This window comes from Lynx rufus, unplaced genomic scaffold, assembly GCF_022079265.1.
Source record: "Lynx rufus isolate CCGP_SWC_20201006 ecotype Redwood Valley unplaced genomic scaffold, mLynRuf1.p SCAF_24, whole genome shotgun sequence".
In the NCBI taxonomy this organism is placed as follows: domain Eukaryota; kingdom Metazoa; phylum Chordata; class Mammalia; order Carnivora; family Felidae; genus Lynx; species Lynx rufus.
In genome coordinates this window covers 17,140,501-17,161,079 of record NW_025814839.1, presented here as the reverse complement: position 1 = coordinate 17,161,079, position 20,579 = coordinate 17,140,501, and the positions used below count along the sequence as shown (strand labels likewise).

Here is a 20,579-nt window from a genome sequence, read left to right as displayed (position 1 = left end):
GCTCCCAGCCCCGGAAGGGGATTCGAGGGTGCCTGGGAAACGGGGTGGCGTGGTGGTGGTGATGAGGGCAGCCCAGCTCTGGGAAAAGGGAGGTGGCTAGACCAATTGGTGAACTTTTATTGGGGGTTCCGGAGCCCTAAAGATCCAATGAAAGGTATGGGCTCCTGGTTCAAGAGTCAGGGCAAGCTGGGGACATATTTTTGGGGTCCAAAATGTGGATGAGAGAGGTGGGGGTCGTGCCAGAATCCCTTGAGGGAAGCTCAGACAAGGGACCTATCTGCAACCAGTCATGCCACTAGGAGGTCTCAGCTGCCACACCTCTCCAGGGTGCCCATAAGGGTTGAGCATAGCACAGGCTGCAGGTGCCCCATCCCCATCCACCTTTTTTCAGTTCCTGGCTTCCCTCCTCACCCTAGAGGACCAAGGATAGGAAGTAATGCCCGCCTGAGTTGGGAATGCACAGCTCCAGCTGCGGGCAGTGCAAAACCAGCTGGCCACTCAGTGGGGCATGGGCCACGTCAGAGCCCCACTGCCCCCACCATTATGGGCGACTCTGGAATGGGGAAAATTCCACATCATCATGGCTGCCAGGGATTTTTCCATATCAGATGGGCTTGCTTTCCAGCCTTGCCCTGGCACTCTTGCCATGGTCCTGGGATGCACATGCACCGAGGCAGGCCCAAGGCATTTCCTAGGGCAGCAGGCTTTGGCTCCAGAGGCCCTGACCCCATCCCTGCCTCTGCACGGACATATACCACCCTATCCCCATGAGCATGCCAGAGTAGAACATAACCCTCCCCACCCACAGCAAGACCCAGCCAAGAGGGGGGCCCTGGGTTCTCTGGTCCCTCTGCCAGAGCCTGCCAAACTCTGGTCTTCCCCCCTGCACACGGTGAGCCTGCAGCCACTGCCCAAAACACTTTGAGAGAGCCTGGGCACAGGCCAAGGCCCTCAGGTGCCGATTGGGGGGACATGGAACCCCAGTCCAAAGCCACACTCCACCACCTTGGCCCCAGCTCCTGATAGCCTTGAGCACTGTCCTGAGCCCTGGTTTCTGGCCCTGGCTCTGCTGTGGGGTCCTAGCAGTCTAGGCAAAGGCATGTTTCTCCAGGCCTCAGCAAGGGCACTGTCAGGGTCAGGTGGGAAGCTGTAAGGCTGTCCCAGCAAGGGTCACAAGTCAGACTGGTGGCAATGCCCACACTGGGGGTTACTGGGTAGTTCTGACCATGAGCCAACAAGGTAAAGCTAGGTACCCCTCAACTCAAACCTCACAAATCCTTTAGGCACTGGCTTTCACCTCTGGTCTTACTCCAGCAGAAAGCTATGACAATCACAGTTGGTATTTATAGAGTACCTTACTTTCTAGACCTTGATACTAAGTCTGCATAACATTATCACTGAACCTTCCTCACCTACAGCACTCCTGGCTCCCCAGAGAGGCACCAGAATTTCTACCCCTAATTTACACACAAGGAAGCAATGTTTATAGGGGAAAAGTACCTGGGCTGGAATGTGAACAAAGGGTAGACTCCACATCACTAGGTGTCCCTTCTCCAACCCCAAGAAGGCTAATGGGGCACAGAATTCAATCGTTCCAAAACTCCAGCTGTTTAATAACAAATGCTTCCTCACCCTCACCCCATCACAGCAGCAGGAAAATCACCAGTCCAACCTTGGAGGGAGGGGTGCGCTGCAGAAAACCAGAGAACAGGGAGCAACTGGTGAGGGGCTGGTCCTGCCCCCCATGTCACGGATTCCTGGGAGCATCAAGTTGGGCTGGGCACAAAGGCCTCTCCTCTGCCCAGCCACCAGCAGGGAGCTCCATCCAAGGGAGGCTGGGGATCCAGCCAGAGAGCTTGAGAGGAAGCCAGGGCTGGCAGGGGGAGGAAGGGGATGAAAAGAGAAGAGACTCTGGTCTGCCACCAAGCCTGGGTCCTCTGGCCTGCCTGTGCCAAGTCCAGCTGCCAGGAGCGGGCCTCGCCCATCAAGAGGCTGCCACCACTCACACGGGCCTGGCCTTCTTGGCTTTCTTCTGAGACCTCACAGCGTCGTCGTGGGCTTTCCGCTTCGCTGCCAATTTGGTGGCCTGTGAGGAGGAAAGGGGGATCAAGCTGTGATTGTAGGGTACTTCTCCTACTCAAGGCCATCCCTTAAAAGCAGAGCTTCCACAGAAACTAAAAAAGCAAATTACCAGGAGAAAAAACAATTATTTGAACCACCTCAGGTCATTAAACATGCCTTTACCTTTGCCTTCATGACTCTATTATGTTATGGGCCCACAGCAAGTTAGTAGGATCCCACGTTCCTACAGCCAGAGGCAACTGCCCCATTTACCCTTCTCCTTGCGAAAGCTGAGTGCCAATCAAACCTTCACCAGGCTGCTGGGGAGGTGTCAACCTGGAACAGTAGTCTTTTCCCCTGGGGAACATTTGGCAATACCTACTACAAAACACACATAGGCCTCTCAACCTGGCAATGACATGCCTAAGAATTTACCCTGCAGAGACTTCAAAGGGATGTGCTCAAGGATATTTTCTAAGAATGCCTCAAAATGAAAAACAATCCAATCCTATCAGCAGGTAACAGGCCACTTGTATAAGCTACAAAAGGGATGGAATCAGCACAGAGGAGAGCAAGCTGGCCCCAGAGTTCACATGTGCAGCCACATCTGGTAGCCATACCTGGAGTCTCAGGCAGATGGCAGGGACTCACCTCTCGGATTTTGCGCCTCTTGCCAAACATGATCTTGTTATAAAGATACTTCTCCCGCTTCTTCATCATCATGATGGCCAGGCGCTTGGCTTCATTCTCCTCCTCCTGGGCCAGCCGCTGCTTGTCCTCCAGCTTCACAGTGCCTGCCATCACTCTGGGCTTCTGGGGACACAGGGTCAACACTTGCGGATGCCCCACCCCCACCAGTCCCCTGGCTCTTGCCCTTCTGGCCCAGGGCTGGTACCAAAGATGGCCAGTGGAGCTGCTTTCCAGACTGCACCCCCAGTCAGCTTCCCAGTACCTTCCCCTCCATCCTCTCCTCCTCCAGGGCTGTTAGTCGGGCCTCTTCTTCCTTTTCTGAACCGGCCTCCACATCTTCTTCCTCCTCCTCTTCGTTTTCTCCCCCTTCATCACCATCACTATCATTGTCTTCCTCTTCATCCTTCTCTTCAGATTCATCCATACTTCCTGTAAATAACCAACGACTTCTGAGCCTGCTCTTCTCCTTGCAGGGTGAGAACTGGGGCCAGGCACCACATTCCTCAGCCACGAAGACATTCCAGAGACAGTGCAGGGCTGCCCCAACCACAGCTCCTTCCGGCACCTCTCCCCACAGCCCCCAACACCTTCAGAGGAAACTCAAGGCGCCTCCTCCTGAGCTCTGCCACCTCCTATATAAATACTGATGACAACTTCCAGACCACTCGTGCTCAGTTACTCTCAACATCAACAGGTGATCATAGAATACAAACGTTGCCTTCTCCTAAGCCTTACTCCAAAGGTAGGCTTAAAGGGCTTTGTGCCCCTGCTGCCTACTCTCAGGAGTTTGCTGTCTTTGTAGCCAAGAAGGGAAACAACCAGGTGGGGCCGAGGCCAAAACCAGCCTGGAGGCACCCATCCACCCCATCGCCTGGCCCACTCACCTGGGTGCTCTCCCCGCTGCAGGGCCAGCAGCTTCAGTTTCTCAGGAGGGATGTAATCTCCTTCCTTCTCTGATACGAAGGGTGAGAGGTGTGGAGGCAACTGCACTCCAGGGAAGTAGTCCGCCACAGGGAGGAGGAGCCGGGCATTTACACAGTCAAACACCCACTGGGGCTGCACATAATACCTGGTGGTGGAGACAGGTCATGGAAGCAACCTGAAGCCCCACTGCATCTGCGCTTGAGACAGACCTCTACACCCAGAAACCCAAACAGGAGGAGGAAGATGAGAGCCTTGGGGGCTTACCTGCCAATAACAGGTGTCTGCTGCCCAGGCCGGTCCACAATCTGGTGGGTGATGCAGGAGTCTGTGACATCATATGTGGCCCCAATGCACAGAGACTTGTCCCAGGACACATCCCCCCCAAAACTCCTACAGGCACAGGAAGAGCCCACAAGAGTATTCAGTATGAAGTGGCTGTCCTGGGACCCACTGGCCCACAAGCTTACCCTCCCAGGACACTCCTGTCCCCACCCCACACCAGGATCAGCCCTGTCGTCAGGCTAACATATCCAGTGCCAGCCCAGTGGAGGCCTGCCCTAAGCTGGTGAGAAACTGGTGCCAGCTGCCCTCTGACAAGTGCTTGCCGCATACTCCAGAGCGAGCCAAGCACTCTCCAAGCCCACATAGGTGAATCTGCACAAGCGCCCTGAGGGGTGGATGCTGACACCACCCTGATATTACTGTCGGGCATCTGGGGTGGGACGCAGCCCAGAGTGTGGCAGAGCCAATGCCATCAGCTTCCCACCTGATGACAAAAGCCAGGGCCTCGCGGGGCACCTCACGGTTCAGGAAGAACTTCAGGCCCTCAAAGAGCTTCTTGTGCTTTTCCTGTGCCTCCAGCTCCTTCCTGCGGTCCTCCTCCTGTGCCGTCATCTCCTGCCACAAAAGGGGCCATGGCACCATCAGACCTGCCCACACCCGCACTGGAGGGCAGAGGGCGGAGATGGTCCTCAGCTTCCATCTAGGTCCCTCAGTCCCAACGCCCGCCACTACCCCAGCACACAGTCCTCACCCCATCAGCAGGAAACTCGTCCACCTCGGCCTCCTCCTCCACAGGCACTACCATGCGGGCCAGACTGGCACCGAGGGCCGCCAGTTTCTATAGGAAAGAAGCAGGGCTGTTGCTTGCAGGTGGGAGATCTTGTCTGGGTGCACGGTCAGGGTGGAGAAGGTGGAGCAGCAACAGTTCTGGGACATCAGTGGGCTTGCGTTGCAAGGGCAAGCCCCGAGCCCACTCATCTAGCCATGCACAGTCCCACCCCCAGGCCAGGACCCACCCTTCTGAGGGGATGCAGGGCCAGTGCTCTGGAAGCTTCTCTCACCTCCATAGAGCTCTCAGAGTCCAAGGCATAGGTGTCCTCACTGGCCTTCACCTCTGCATGGGCCTGACCCTCCAGCTGCAAGGCAGGGGGAAGATCAGAGGGAGAAGATGCCACAGCTCCCTACATCCATGCGGGGAGAAGGGCCACAGCCCCTGCACACTGAGAAAGACCCAGGCTGGGACCCTACCTTGGGCGGGTAGTGCAGGTTGATCGACTGGTAGAGGCGGAAGTTGACAAAGCCCAGTAGGGTGGTGTAGAACTCGGTGAAGGTGGCCATGACCCTGTAGTCAACATCTGTTGGGTGCTGGGGGGCACAGAAGACCCGTTGGCGGTGCAGGTGCAGGTACAGGGGAAAGACAGCACGGACAACCCACATGGGGCAGGGGACTCCAGCCTGCCTGAAGCTCTACCATGGTAGCTCTGCCTTCAGAGCTCTGTTCCATGAGAAGGAGCCATGTGGCATGTCCTACCCGGGAGCATTTTGGCTGAGGCTCTGGACAGGGGTCCCAAAGGTTAGGGGCATCCTGAGGTCAGTCCAAATCCCTGAGCCAGAAAGGGGGAGATGAAAAGGAGAAAAGGGAAAGTTCTGTCATGCTGCTCCCAGGACTGGATGAAGCTCCCCTGCTCCTGCCCAAGCTCCCCAATCATCCTATAAATCCCAGCTCAGACCAGACTTCGGTCACAGAGGTGGCCTTCCAGGGCCAGTCTGGTCACAGCTCATTCCTATGCATCAGTCATCCCATAATCTTCATTAAATGTCTTCTCCAGGCCTAGGCTGCTAGCCTCCCAGAGCCCCACCCCATCGCCAGTCCATCTGGGAGAGGCGGCCCTGCAGCAAGCAGTCTGTCACCCTGGGTGGACAGAACTCAGCATCCTCAAGCCTTGGCAGGAGGGATGGAGACTCAATTCAGCAACTCAGCCCCAGCCCCAAGCCAGAGACAAAGGTACAACTTAAGGATCCAAGATAGGGTGGAACAGCTGCCTGGCTCAGCCCCAGGAAGCTCTGGAGAAATGGTGGGAGAAAAGCTGCTTGCTTGGGGCAAAGGCACACAGCTACCCTCAAGAGCAGCCAACCCAGCAAATAGGGAACATCAAAGGACTCATCTTTGCCCTTGAGGAGTTGATAAAGCAAAATACGGAAAGGATCTGAAAGCCAGAAAAACAGCCTCGTCTCTTGAGCAGCACTGCCCCCAACAACCCGGGAGGCTAGCCCAGCTCTGCTGACCTCCGGGACCTGGATGGCAGGATATACCCAGCAATGTCAAAGTTAGTAGTGATCACAACGTCCCTTTTAATGCTGGCCATGCCTGTGACTTTGAACTGTTTCTGTATCTTGCCACTGGGCAGTGTGAGGGTGAGGATGCAGGGACCAAGAAGTACCCCACTTGTCCCCCTACTCACACCTCCATCTTTCCAAGAGCATCTGAGGACAACTCTATTCTGAACTGCATAGTGCTGAGCAGGGTCCCTCCAACCCCCCCCCCCCCACCCTACTGCCTGCCTGGGTCGTACTTTGAAGAGCCCAGCACTGGCTGCTCAGGGAAAGAGGACACAAGGGCCTTAGCTATGACCCAGGACTGGTCCCCCATTCTCCTGCTGAGAGGAAGTAGCAGTAAGCTGGCAGGGAGGAAGGAGGAATGGGCAGTCTGTTCCCTTCCCCCAGGGTCAGCTGTGTGGAGGCTGGCCTCCACAGGGCCCTATTCACTACCCAGAGGACATACAAAGACCAGTCTGAGCAGCACGGGGGTGGGACATCAGAGAGAAGGAAGGAGAGAGAGGGCCAGAGAGGAAGGAAGCATGGCAGGAAGACAGGAAGGAAGGAGGACAGAAGGGAAGGAACAAGGAAGAGGGAAGGGCCAAAGGCTTTGGCACACAAGTGCCTTGAAGAGTGGGAAGAGGGGATTGCTGAGGACCAAGCTACCTCTTACCCACAGACTGCAGCCTACCCCCAAACACCTCCACTGCCCTGTGGTCAGAGTGGGTTCTGGCCTCGGACCCCTGCCAACCCAGAGAAAAGGGGAGGGGCCCAGACCCCCAGCTCAACCTGGAGCACCTGATAACTTGGCGGGTGAACACACTGTCCAGCCAGGCTGGTGCATTTGCTGCTCAAGGCACAGGCAGGAAACTGGGTCAAATGCAGGCCCACAAGATGACAAGTCAGGCAGAGGGACAGCCTGGCCGAGACTGTGGAGGGGAATAGAGGCTAATGCTGTCCCACGAGGAGGCAAAACCAGGATTTCTCTCTGTGGATCCCTGCCAAAAATTCCCAGTTTAAACCAAAATAAATAAGTAGCACCATGTGCTAAAACCTTCTCATGTGCTCATCCTCCTCCATCTCTCCCAGTCCCCCCAGCCCTGGGTAGCGGTCAGGGGAAGCTGAGGAGTTACGCAAAGAAGCCTGGCCAAGGTCTGGCAGCCACTAGCGGCAGAGTGAGATGATGACCCCATGGGTCTGAGGGTAGGGTTAGGCTCATCCAAGCCTTGGCAGTTGCTCACTGTTCACTCAGCAACCCTAAAGGGCCAGGCACCAGGCACTTTGAAAGATTTTATTTTTTCTTAAATCCTCAGGACAAGGCTTAGAAAGTGGAAGCACATCAACTGAGGCACAGAGAGGTGCAGGAACATGTCCAAGGTCACCCAGCTGGAGGATGCTGGAGACAGGCTGACTCCAGTTCTTACTATGATGCTGTGCAGTACACTCCTCACCCCACATCCTAGCCCCGGCCACACGCAGGAACCCAGCACATGCTGGACTATGCAGGACAACAAAATCCCCCACTCTGCCCAAGTTCTCATCTCTGTGTAGGAGCCAGAGAAGGAGCAATGGCCCAGCACAGGCCCCTGCCTTCCCCATGAGCATACTCACGTCATGGGAGAAGGCATATGGTGTGATCCACACGATGGGCTGCCCCAGCACTTCAGCCTGGTAGTAAATGCCTTTGATGGACAGGAAGACCTATGGGGAGAGACAGTGTGGTGAAAAGGGCAGGCAAAGGAGGGAGCTGGGTGGTCCCCCCTTCCCCAGGAGGCCCTGGGCTTACCTTGCGCAGGGCACGGGCAGCAATGACATAGTGCATAAACTCCACAGTGAGCCGGCGGCACAGATGAATGGTCTGCACGTGGCACTTGCCAGTCCGTGGGAAGGTGGAGAAGAGGAAGCACATGGAGAGGGCGTCGTCCAGGTCCCGTAGAGCGTCTATGAATGTGGGATACCTGCAGGACCAAGAGGACAGTGCCCAGAGGCTTGGTCAGTCTGGGTTTCAAGGAGGACCCTGAATCCCTTGCCCACCCTGTTAGTCACCCCAGAGGCCCCATTCCCAATCAGGCTTTGCCACTCTCATCTCCTGACCACAAAGTTGGGCAAAGCCCAGGGGCCTGGCAGTGCCAGCTTCCCTATAGCCTTGGGAGGAACCATGGAATGAGGAAATGCCCACTTAGCTCTGAGGATCAGAGAAATCCCAATGGAGGTTCTGAAGACACCCACTGCTCACCAGTCTCCGCCTGGACCCATTTCTATTTGTGGCCAAAGAGGGTAGACTGAGTCAGTGGCTCGCTAACTCTTTTTCAAGGTGGAAACTGCAGTTCAAAGCAAATATATCTGGATGTCCAAAACAGAAAGCAGAAAAATGTGATGCTGACCTAGTGGACCAAGGGGGAGGGTGGGGCCTGCCCACACTCAGCAGCACTTACAGCTTGGCCCAGCCACAGGTCACCAGAGTGGGTTATGTCTTGTGTCTCACCACCCAGACCTCTAAGTTTGCAGAACCAATTACAACCAGATGATAAAAATGCTGGAATTTTTTCAGTCCTGGGGCAGGAAAAGTCAGAGCAAGAAAGTGCCTCCAGGAATCCTGTGGTAAATTAGGAAGCTGACGAGAATGAGCCATCCATGGCGGTGGAGGATCCACTATTGCACATCTGCCCTGCTGAGGGATGGGGGCCTGGGTCATGGAGAGGACACTGGAGTACATGTAAGGACACCTGGATTCGTCCCAGCTGTGACCCAGAATGGGTCACTGCCTCACACAACCCTAGTGATATCATTTGGAAAATGACATTGTTGGAACAGACTGTTGGTTTAAAACTGGGCTCCTGCAGCTCCCTGGCAACACTTGGGGACAAGTGGATAGATAGGGCCTCAGGTCTCCCTCCCCCAGCCAGAGTGGTTGTCAGGGCCTCTGGCACCCTAACTGCCTTCCAGGAAGTTTTCTTTTGAAGAAAGGGTTCTGCTGCTTCAAAAAGGAACTCTGAAAGCCACGAGACCAGAGGTGGCCATAGTCCTTCCAGGGCAACACTCCTTGCAATGCCTCAGGAGGAACCTGCCAGTCTTCGAACCATACCAAGATGGAAGAAAGGCTGCAGGGGCCTCTCCAAAGACAACAGGAAGAGAGGCATCTGGTTTTCTTGTGTGGAGGTGGGAACCTCAACTGGCCCCCTCTGGTGCCTCAAAGTTTTCCTCTCTACACCTCATTGACAAACCCACCAATCCAGGGCCTTTGTAGAAATAGCACCTGAGCCGCCTTTTTTTTTTTTTAAACGGATGGCTAAGGAAATGGGGGTGACACACACTTGGAACACCACAACCACACAGCCACCTGGTGTGGGCATGAATCCAGACACTTGATTTTTTGTGTGTGTAATTTTACATTTGCTCCACACAACAGCTGTGTGTCACAGGCAGGACAGGAGCTATCGTCTCTCTCTGAGAGAACTTGCTCAGAGCAGGAACTGTTCTCAGGCCACCAAGGCTGCAGAGCTATGGTGAGGACACATGTTGGGCTCCTAAGCCAGGGCTCTTCCCATGCTAGCCCATGGCTGGCCTGACTCAATGAGCCAAGTCCATCCGGCCTGGAACTAAGTGTTCCCTGGCCATCAGCCCCCAAGAGAAAGCAGACATTCACTAGCCCAGAATTTCAGAACCTTACCACTGACAATTTGGGCCAGGTTGTTCTGTGTGGTGGGGACTGTTTAGCAGCATCCCTGACCTTTACCCATTAAACACCAGTAAGACTCCTCCCTTGCCCCCCAAGCCCAAGTCACAAGAACCACAAGTGCCTCCAGACATTGCCAAATGTCTCCTAGGGGCCAAAACTGCTTGGTTAAGAACCACTGACTTTGCCAATGGATGAGTGGCACTGCCGAGTAGGCTGGGCAAAAAACACTTAAGATCAGAGGCAGCCAGCCATGTCTGCCAGGTGTGACCATGTGCCTGGTGTGCACTCCCAGAACTCTGGCTCTCAATCACCACAGGGCCTATACACCTGCTGTTTCCTCTGCTTTGACCAGGCTTCCTTTGGCTGGCTGAAACGTCTGCCCCCAAAGACTTATCTGACAAACCTGTAACTAACATATGTCCCCCAGATCCCTTTACACTTTTAGCATCCCACATGGCTCTTGCTGTGACTTGCAATCATTATAGCAATTTGTTTGTTTGGTTTTTTTTTTTTTTTTTGGTCGGCTTCCTCCAAAAGGATGCCAGCAACATAAGCAGGGTCCTCGTCTTAATCCCAGTGCTTGGACTGAGTCCCCAACTCACCGCTCCTTGACAATGTGATCAAGTTTGTAGTTTGGTTTGTTGTCCTTCAGACGCTCTACCGTGTTCCACTCACTCTTCCCATAGGCCTTCCGGAGCTTCCGGACGAACACCTGGGTGAGAGAAGATCACTGATGCTGGGACCAAAGGCTCCTGGAGACCCCTCTTTCATCGAAGAGGGATGCATGGGGCAGGAGGACTCTCAAGGCCTTCTGAAGCTGACCACAGCTTTCTGATTGTGCCATCTGACCCCCTCAAGCCCAGGATGTATAAAACAGCAAACTCCAAAAAACATCAAAACTGACCCACACTGATAATCAGAGCCAGCTTGCTGCACCCATGATGGATGACCAGAGATAACCACTTAGAAGGCTGACTCCTCACATTTACATGAAAACATGTTTTCAGCTCTATTTTCCAACTGAGGCCAAGTGACTTGCCAGCAAAGCAGCTCAGGGCCAGGAAGGCTGGCCTTCATTCTCAGCACCAGTCTGCACGGGCATGAAGCAAGCCACGGGCCCACATATGGGGCTAGGTGACACAGGAAAATGCAGCTGAGGCCAGGCATGGGCCCAGAAGGTCCTCCAAGCCAACTGATTTCTTCCCTATAAGTACTTTTGGTCAGGCCTGCCCTTGGTACTCTTCAAAGGCTCTAAAGCTGCCTCTGCTAGTGTCGTGAACAGCAGCTCCAAGACAGCCATTTTCCACAAGAGGGCCAGCAGCAGGTGCTGGCCAGTCTCCTGTGGCCACCAGGCGGCGCCTCACCCTTCCTAGCACAGGGCCTCAGCCTGGTCCTGCAGCTCAGTGAAGGCTTCAGTAACAGTAGTCTACTCTCAATTACCTGCATTTGGTCTATGAAGTTTCTACTTTCCCTGTGGCATTTAAGCATTTAATAGTTTCTATTCGTGGAATAAAAAGCTTGGTCTCCTGGGAGCAATTCCAGAACGAATTCGAAAAGCAGTGGTTTCTTTGGGCAAAGAAGAATACACAAAAAAGCCCCTCAAATAGTACCACCTTTGCTTCAAAGGCAATAAATTTATTCTTCCAAAAGACCCAGGGGAAAGGTACAACAGGTAAAGCATTAATCATTTGCCAGGTTCTGTGCAAATGATTTCCACACATGTGATCTCATTTGGTTAATCCTCAAGACATTCCTTTGAGGTAGAATTACTTCACCCTTCCATAGGCTTGCTCAGAGAGGTTAAACAATCTGCCCAAGGTCACGGGTGGTGGGTCACAGAGCAGCGATGGACCCCATCCAGACACTAAAGCCTAGGCCTTACCTTGTACTCCCGGAACTTGTTGACAATAGGTTCGTGGAGGAGGAACTTGATGTCTTTGAGAAGGTAAAAAGTTCGGGCTGCTGTGGAGCCCTTGTTAACCTTCTTCTTATGTTTGGGTTCATGGGGATAAATGCCCTTCAGGATGCACAGCCGCCTGGAAGATAAAAATTATTCCTTCTGTAGGTAAATGTACTAAGCACTGGCCACATCAGGCCAGCAAAACAGCAGTGAACAATGAAAATGGGGGCCTTGCCCTTAGAGAATTCACATCTTAGTGCAGGATCTGACAATCCCAAGTTCCCCCAAAACCACCTAATGTAGACTGTCACAAGCACCAGAAAGGAAACAATCAGAATGCTAACAGGGGCCAGATGGCAGGTATCCTTTTTTCACAAAGGGAGTCAGGAAAGGCCTTGCTGAGAAACTCACACTTCAGCCATATAAAAGGTAGAGGGAAAGGCATCCTAGGAAGGACAGAGGCTGTAGGAGCAAAAAGTGCTGTGTGACTAAAAGTGGGCCATGTGGCAGGGCCCACAGGCTGTGGAAAGATATGATTTGACTCTATGAGGAGTTGAGAACCCCTAGCTGCAGGATCAGGGGTCTCTTCTGCCAGAACGGAGGGAACGGGTGACAAAGACCCAGCCAGAGAGTAGCAATGCCTTGTACCAGTGGACCCATTCTGATGATTAAGGGTGGCATGACCCATTCTCCAGCTTCCCTAGAGACCACACCTGGCAAAGCACAGCTCACTTACAGCAAAGCCAGATGAGGAAGAGAATGAGAAATGTCAGAATTCTGGACAGAGTTTGTGGTGGCACAGGGAAGATAGGGATGTGGCTGAGTTTTCACCGTTACTGAGCATGATTCATTGCTCAGGAACCCCCGTGGTTCCCTTATGCCACTCCTCTCCAACCTCACCTGAAGTCGGCCAGGCTCAGCTGCAGCTTCTTCCGGGCTTTGTTTCGGGTGATGTAGTTGGTGGCAGAGCCTCGTTCATACTTGGGGAGAAAAAAACCCAAGTGACCATTAGCAATGATTGCAGTGATGGCATCAATCTCTGGGCATGCCTCATGCTAGGGGCAACTATCACTGTGCATAACCAGCTGATAGGCTTCTGGGACAGGAAATGCTATAGGGAGGGAGTCCACCCACCTGAACAAGCTCTCCTGTACTGTCCTTGCAGTACTCAGCATAAAGGACACACACATCTGCATGATGCTGGGGACCATGAGGTTGCTATGGATCAGGTGCTATACCAAAAGCACTTAGTAGTGGCTCTAAGTATTGGCTACTTTTTTTTTTTTTCAACGTTTTTTTTTATTTTATTTTTGGGACAGAGAGAGACAGAGCATGAACGAGGGAGGGGCAGAGAGAGAGGGAGACACAGAATCGGAAACAGGCTCCAGGCTCTGAGCCATCAGCCCAGAGCCCGACGCGGGGCTCCAACTCACGGACCGCGAGATCGTGACCTGGCTGAAGTCGGACGCTTAACCGACTGCGCCACCCAGGCGCCCCGTATTGGCTACTTTGATCAGCAATTATTTTATTTAATCCTCACAACAACCATAGCTTGTGTTCAGGTCACACAGATTTTTAAGGGCTGGGATTCAAACGTAGGTCTGAGTCCTGAGCCTCAGTGCCTAATCCCCTAAACTGGTTTTTTCAACTTTTTCACTATAACCAACCCTTACCACCAGAAGGTTTTTTAGACCTCCCCCTTAATCATCCCCTCTCACAGCCCCACGAAATGTTAATACTACAGACATACCAAAGATCTGTTTAATGTGGTCTTTTAGAGGGCCACAAACCATGGAAATATCTAAGATCCCTTCAACTAATTTTTGTTCCTTTGGGGGTGATATCTGGTTGAAAATGCATGCCCTAAGCTAAAAAACCTCTCCCCTCCATCATTCATTCACTTAACAAAAAATAAGAGGATCTCTACTATGTTCCAAATATTAAGCAAGATGCTATGAGGGCAAGGAAGACAAAAAAGGCCTGGTCTCTACCTGCCCCTAAGGAGCATACTGTCTGATGCAATCATGTGGATGTCTGTAGTGCCAAGATGCTGCCTCATGCTCATATCTCTGTATTCCTGATAAAGAGTAGCAGTTCAAGGTACCAAGCATGTCCTTTCCAAACAAGATCATCCTCTGCAGTAAAACAGCAGGGACCTGACGGCCTGGTCCAGCTCTAAAGAGATAAACCTATAGCCCCTCAAGAGGTTTATGATCACCCCCCATCATAAAACACACCTTCATTTATTCTTTCCAGACATTGTCCACTGGGGATACAAAGATGAGCTTCAGACTGTCTCAGAAAGTTGGGTTTAAAAGTGTTTTCCATTACATATATGTCTGTCATTATGCTTATCCTTTTAAATAGCAAGTGGATAAATAGTTCTCAACTGGGATGATTTTACTCCCTGGGTGTGTGTGAGATGGAGGGAAGGGAATTGGGCATTTTGGGTTGTTGAGTGGCACTGGCATCTAGTATGTAAGAAGTCAGGATGATACTAAACATCCTACAATGCACAGGACAGGTCTTTCCACAACAAAGCATTATGTGGCTCAAAATGGTTGTGAAACCCAGCTTTAACAACTGTCGTGACTTGTTTACATATCTGCACCTGTGCTGCAAGGAAAAATTTTCTATCTTAAATCTTTGTGATTCTAAACACTAGCACTTACTGGTTGTTCAACAGTGTATTGGGTTAAATATAAACAGGCAACAGAAACTTTCAATCTGAAGAAAACACAAGACAACTACATCTTCCTCACCTTCATCCTTTCCGCCATCTTTTCATACCACTAAGGTGATTCTCCATACGGCAACAAGAAACCCTTGAAAAACTGTATCGTGGTACTTTCCCTTTAGCTGAGTTGTACTGCACTTGGAATAAAATCCAAGCTCCTCACTGTGGCTCACAGGCCTTATACATCTGGTCCCCGTCTAACCTCAACCTCACCAAATGCCATTCTTCCCTTCCCTTGGTTTACTATACCCTAAGCCATCTTGATGTCTTAATTCCTCGCGCACAGAAAGCTTTTCCCACCTAAGGGTCTTGGCACTGAGTTTCCCCTGCCAGGTTTGCTCGCTAAGCACTCCCATGGCCCAGAACCCATGTGAGATCTTCTGAACTTTCTGATTGCGGCTTAAATGTTGAATAGGAGAGACCTTCCAAGACAACACCAACTAAAGTAAGTAGCTTTTTCTATCCACCAGCCTTATCTTTCACATTACATTTAACAATCTGTGATCGTTTTGTTGGGTGTCCACATCCATTTGTTTACGTTTCCCTCTCCAATGTCAAGGGCAAGTCTAACAAAAAAGAATAACAAGTTTTGGAAATGATAAACTTGACCTAACGATAAACTTCTCATAATGTTTATTACTGTTTCAGTAAACAGTTGCCTTTCGACCGGGGCTGCATTTGGGGTGCTTGGCAACCCCAACTTTGTTTTACAGCCCTACTCCAGGGTTCTTTCCTGAACTTCATCGGACGAATAGCCGTCCTCGCCTATTCTCGGACCCCATCTCGTGGCTGTTTCTCATTGCGCTGATCCCAGCCGTTTCTGTACGCATGAAGGGCTGAGGCCGGGAAAGGCGCAGTCCCCTGGCTCCGTCGCTCCCACCTCCCACCACCCGCCCCCCAGCGCCACCCCGCCTGGTCATATGCCCCACTTACCTTTTTCTTCTCTAGGCCTCCCATGGCTCCACGTTGAAGGGTCTACTAGCGCCCCGAGGGCAGACAGCGCCACTTCCTCCCGCAACGTGCCCCGCTTAGGGCCCCGAGGCCCCTACGCCGCTGTCTGCGCGGGCTGCCCGATGAGGTGCCTGAGCGAGTCTGGGGAATTATTTGACTTTCCTCCTCGAAATTTACTACTGAACTTTCTGGAAAAAAAATTCACTGAGACCTCTATTTAGAGTTCTTTTCCATCTGTGGACCTATTTTAGACAGTTTTAATGTTTCAGCGAACGCAGATTTTCAGGCGTTTCTATAGACATCCTGATGACGATCGCTTGACTTTATGAGCCCCGTTGCATGTTGGGATGGAGGGAGGCGGAAGGCCCTGCGGCTGCAGCGCAGTACCTTCTGGGATTCCAAGGACGGCTACACTTTGAGGTGCGTGAGCGGCAGTGGCGTTGTCCCGGTAACGGTTGCTAGGCGTCGTGGGAACTTGGGAATTTGGCCTCCGTGGAGGAAAAGCCACCGCCAGGGGCGCTGAGTGAAGCTGGACTCTGTTTCCCGCTGGCCTGTGTGGGTTTTCCTTTGGTTCTTTGGCTCTTAGTGGGGATAAAGTAGATCAAAAGCAGACTTTTCCTCACAGAAGTATAGTGACTTGAGAAGCCACTCATACATACCGAGACTTAGCGGTGGATTGAAAAATGACAAAAGGCCAAGTAGAGTTATGGAACTTGTGGTATTTTAAATGTACATTCAGCACATTTGAGCTTTTTAAATGTACATATGTCTTACGTATGTGTTCCTCAAAGGATAATTACAAGGTTTATACAAATATTCACACCACCTTCAGATGGTGTGTGATGTGAAATGTTGGGATCTGGGAGCCAACAGTCAAGAAAGAATTCTTGAGATGTCTCTGGTGCAAATAGGTGGTTTTATTAAAGCAACGGGCTAGGACCCATGGGCAGAAAGAGCTGCACTGGGTTTGTGAGGAGTGACTGATTATATACTTTCAAGTTGGAGGCAGGGATAGTGAAAGTCTCTAAGGAATTTGGATGCAAGGTTTCTAGGACTTTGAGGGGCTAGCTGCTGTTAAGACAAGGTCATTTACTACTGTCTAGTAAACCCTTAGTCATGAGACCCTTCAGATGTGTATCAGTGGGCCATATGCTTGGAGGATGATTGCTAACATATATCTTGGGGGAGAGGGTAGAGAAAAAGGCAGTTTCCATAGAGATTTTTACATATTAAAGAAGACTTACAGGATCCTGGAGATTTTGGGCTAATGTTAAGATAAGGTTGCCTTTTGCCTCTAGCAAAGTATTAACATCGAGGCAGTTGAGTTCCTGGAGAATGGTCACTCTGCCTGTCTCAAGTACTTGTCAGTAGGCTGTAAGTCATAAGGAAGTTTAATTTTTTTTCTTTTGCCTTTGTTCTCCAAATCATTGCCCCGCCCCTCCGAATAATCTTGACCCTAAAATCTTTAAGGTTGCTGAGGTTGGAAGGTCTTATCTTCCGTAACTTCTTGCTGAATAGGGGTGTAGAGATGTCCCTACCTATGGTCACTTGGAGACATATATATAGGAGTTACGAAAAGTAGAGACAGCTGAATCTAAGGGAGACTGCATATATGGATCTCCCTGAGTGGAAGGGATCATCTGCCAACTTGACGATATGGCAGTGAAGGAGTCTGGTCACCAGGTGGGCGGTATGGGAGAAAACAGCAAAACATGATTAGAATAACAAAAAGAAGAAGAAGCCCAAATAAGAGTCCTTTGATAGTTGACAAAAATCATCTCCAGTCTAGGAGTTTAACCAATCATTAAAGGAAAGAGAGGGATCATTTATAAGTGCCCATTTGAGGGGCATCTGGGTGGCTTAGCTGGTTGAACATCTGGCTCTTGATTTCAGCTCAGGTCACAATCTCACTGTGACTCTGAGCCCCACATCAGGCTCTGCACTGAAAGGAAATTCTCTCTTCCTCTCTCTGCCCCTTTTCTGGGCAACCATGACCACAGGTTAGAGCTGCATAGACATTGGGTCTCATTAGGAGCCAGCCATCTAATTCTGGGCCTCCTTGGGATGCAGTCAGGATATCAAGGGTCATTCGGTTTTAGAGGGCCACCTTTTGAATTTGTGGTTGACAACGAGTTGGGTCTGGTTAAAGGCGGCTGTTGTATGCTTGGCTGAAGCCTCTACTTGCAATTTTATATCATTAGAGGCAACTCCTGGGACAAATATGGCTAAGGGATAAAACCATCAAGAAACCCTCTTTGTTTGATGTCTAACTTTAACAGTATCCTAATTATGAGGAATCACTGGCAAGTAGGAGAAAACTTGTCTGGGGATATGGGCATCCCCAAGTGCAATATCCAATACAGTCATAAGGAAAGTGGGGCCATCCGTTATCTCCACAAGTCCATAGTTAACCCCATGGAGTGAGGTGCACTCTGGCTTTTTGTGGGGAATAAACGTAGGAATCCCCTGGGCTTCACCAGTAGGTTAACAAGGCATAAAGAAATACAAAGCCATAGGATGCTTACACCCGAGTTTGGGTAAATAAGATTGGCAACCTGGAATAGGGAGGTGCAAAGGCACCCCCAAATAGAGGAGGTACAGAGCCCCCAGAATAGAGAGGGAGGGGCACAAAGGCACCCAACACAAAGGTATATGAGGTAAACAAGATTAGGTGTTCAGGGTGGAAGCATCCCCCAATTTAGTACTATAGCAAAAAGCTGCTTTCACAGGAGGAAAGGACGAAGTTAGGTAAACTGGTAAATTGAGTTACAGACCTCTGCACTGCAGGTGAAGCAGCCCAGAGTGGAAATAATTAACAAAAGAAAAGTTGTCTTGTTAACCCTCAGGTTATTACCCCTATCTGCCTTATCCCCTAGGCTAACTAAGATAAACAGACAGGGTGCCTCCTGTCTGCTGTTAACAACAATCTGCCCATCTGCCTGGTGCCAGGATTTTGTTTTATATTGACCCAACCCCCAAACACCATATATCTTCAAAACCCCCTTTTCCTTCACATCCCCAAGTTAATGTTCCTAGTTTCTTTGTCTCTTTGTGCACATCCATCACGTTTGTAAGCCTTCTGATCTTAATAAATAGAGGGCAAGGACCCTTATTTGGGGCTCTTGTCTTTTCCAGGACATTAGCCATCTCTCACTTTTAATCCTGTGTTCTGCTCTCTTGCTAGACAAGAGAGAATTTTAGACCCAGAGTCTACAACAGCTTTTAAGAAGTGATTTTTTCATCCCAGCCACACAGAATTGGTCAAGATGATAGTTGAGTTATACAATTGTTGAGGAATCCCTCCCATTTTCTGGCTATTCAAATAATCATATGCCCATGGGGTCCTGTTATTATCCCCACAGAATAACAAACATGAAGATTGTCTATACATGAGCTATTGTGGCAATTTTTTGGAAATTTACCTCAAGTTGTCTACCTTAGACAACTAACAAATATTCAAAGACAATCAAAACTAGAATTTAACATCTGCAAAGGTGTGTTCCTGAAACATAATTTTTCTTTAAATTCACCTTTATTTCCAGAGATAGCCAAATCAAGACTAATTTGTTTGTAAAACAAGAGCAATTTTAACCAACTTGGCCTAATTGTTTACATAAGTTCGGCAAGAATAGTGATTGATCGTACAGATCTTTCAAAATCCGTTTGGCTGGAACTTTTTTTCTTTTTCTTTTTTTTCCTTTTTTTATTAATCAACTTTTCTTATTTTCTATTTTTTACAGTATATTTATTTTTGAGAGAGAGTGACAGTGCGTGCATGAGCAGGGAAGGGGCAGAGAGAGAGAGGGACAGAGGATCCAAAGAAGGCTCTGTGCTGACGGCAGCGAGCCCAACATGGGGCTCAAACTCATGAACTATGAGATCATGACCTGAGCTGAAGTCAGACACTTAACCAACTGAGCCACCCAGGCGCCCCTGGCTGGAGCTTTAATAAGGAATCTAGATTAAACTTTTAGTAGCCCCTCTAGGCCAATAGCCACGCCAAACACTTGCCATCAGACATACTTGAAAGAGCTGTAGATTTGGGCAAATTCCTCTTCTCAAGATCCCCACAATATCCTGAGGTTTCTGTACCTGCCAGGAAGTGACATTCTTTACTTACCTGGTAAGTCTGCTGGGAACTCTATAAGCAAGGTATCAGGCCAACATTTCTAAGGGCTTTATTGACTCCATAAAGCCAACCTTAATTCCTTAAAGCCATCTGGTCATATCTGAGTCTATGCATGTCTCTCTCAAATATGACATTTCAGTCAAAGCCTTGGTATAAAAACAACAACAACAAGAACAAGAAGAAGAACAACAACAACAACAACAACAACAACAACAACAAAACAGTGTTTCCAGTGGTGTCTTGTTACAAGGAGAACAGCTTCTTACTGAACTTATGCAAAGGATTATAATTGCCATGGGGGAAAAATACTGAGACTTTTTGAATTTCAGAGCGTTCAGGTAGGGAGAAAAAATGCTTCCATTTGTTCACAAATGAATACTTTCATTACATTTTTGTAAGTCATAGTTATCTTAAGAGAAAGTTTCCTTAATCAGGAGGAGCCAACATTAGAGAACCAGCAGTGTTTCAAACAAGAGTCACAACAACTGTAATCCTCTTCCTCAATTCATTTGGTCCCATGTTACTAATTCTTGTTCAGTTTGAATGCAGCTTTTTAGTTAGTTCTGGAAATTATTCCCCACTTCAGTTTTAGGATTGTAAAGATACCAAATACCTGTATTTGTCAAAAGACCTTTTTATGAATCTCCTTGGAGATTAAACACGTTTCACAAATGACAAAAGGACTATAATGCAATTGACAAGGAAATTCAGTTATGTCTGTGACACATAACACTTCAATAATCAGAATATCAAGTGCTGACCTTATACCAGAACATAACATACCAAATAAACAAGCCTAATTAGTCAGAGACTGAGCTTAAGATTTAAATCTTGGGGAAGTTTGTTTAAAAACCTCAGAAAGTTTTAAAGCACAAGCCTAAGTAGGATTAGGAATCGTCAAAGACCTGAT

At 50.0% G+C, this 20,579-nt stretch overlaps 2 protein-coding genes across 4 annotated transcripts in view; one reads left to right on the top strand and one right to left on the bottom strand.

The window, feature by feature from the left end:
* Positions 1-1,584: 1,584 nt before the first annotated feature.
* PES1 (pescadillo ribosomal biogenesis factor 1) lies at positions 1,585-15,623 on the bottom strand. Its single transcript, XM_047088236.1, has 15 exons — positions 15,523-15,623; positions 12,753-12,832; positions 11,835-11,988; positions 10,555-10,664; positions 8,060-8,231; positions 7,885-7,974; positions 5,206-5,322; positions 5,019-5,093; positions 4,709-4,795; positions 4,442-4,572; positions 3,940-4,065; positions 3,636-3,820; positions 3,014-3,180; positions 2,713-2,874; positions 1,585-2,086 (listed from the first exon to the last, which is right to left on the bottom strand). The coding sequence occupies exons 1-15, from the start codon at positions 15,544-15,546 to the stop codon at positions 2,003-2,005; spliced, it is 1,764 nt and encodes a 587-aa protein (XP_046944192.1). The 5' UTR covers positions 15,547-15,623; the 3' UTR covers positions 1,585-2,002.
* A 257-nt stretch (positions 15,624-15,880) lies between these two features.
* TCN2 (transcobalamin 2) overlaps positions 15,881-20,579 on the top strand; it is a 41,803-nt gene continuing 37,104 nt past the window's right edge. For all 3 annotated transcript variants that reach the window (XM_047088140.1, XM_047088138.1, XM_047088139.1), the window contains exon 1: positions 15,881-15,960. The gene's annotated coding sequence lies outside the window, so the exon portion shown is untranslated. The remainder of the gene's footprint in view (positions 15,961-20,579) is intronic.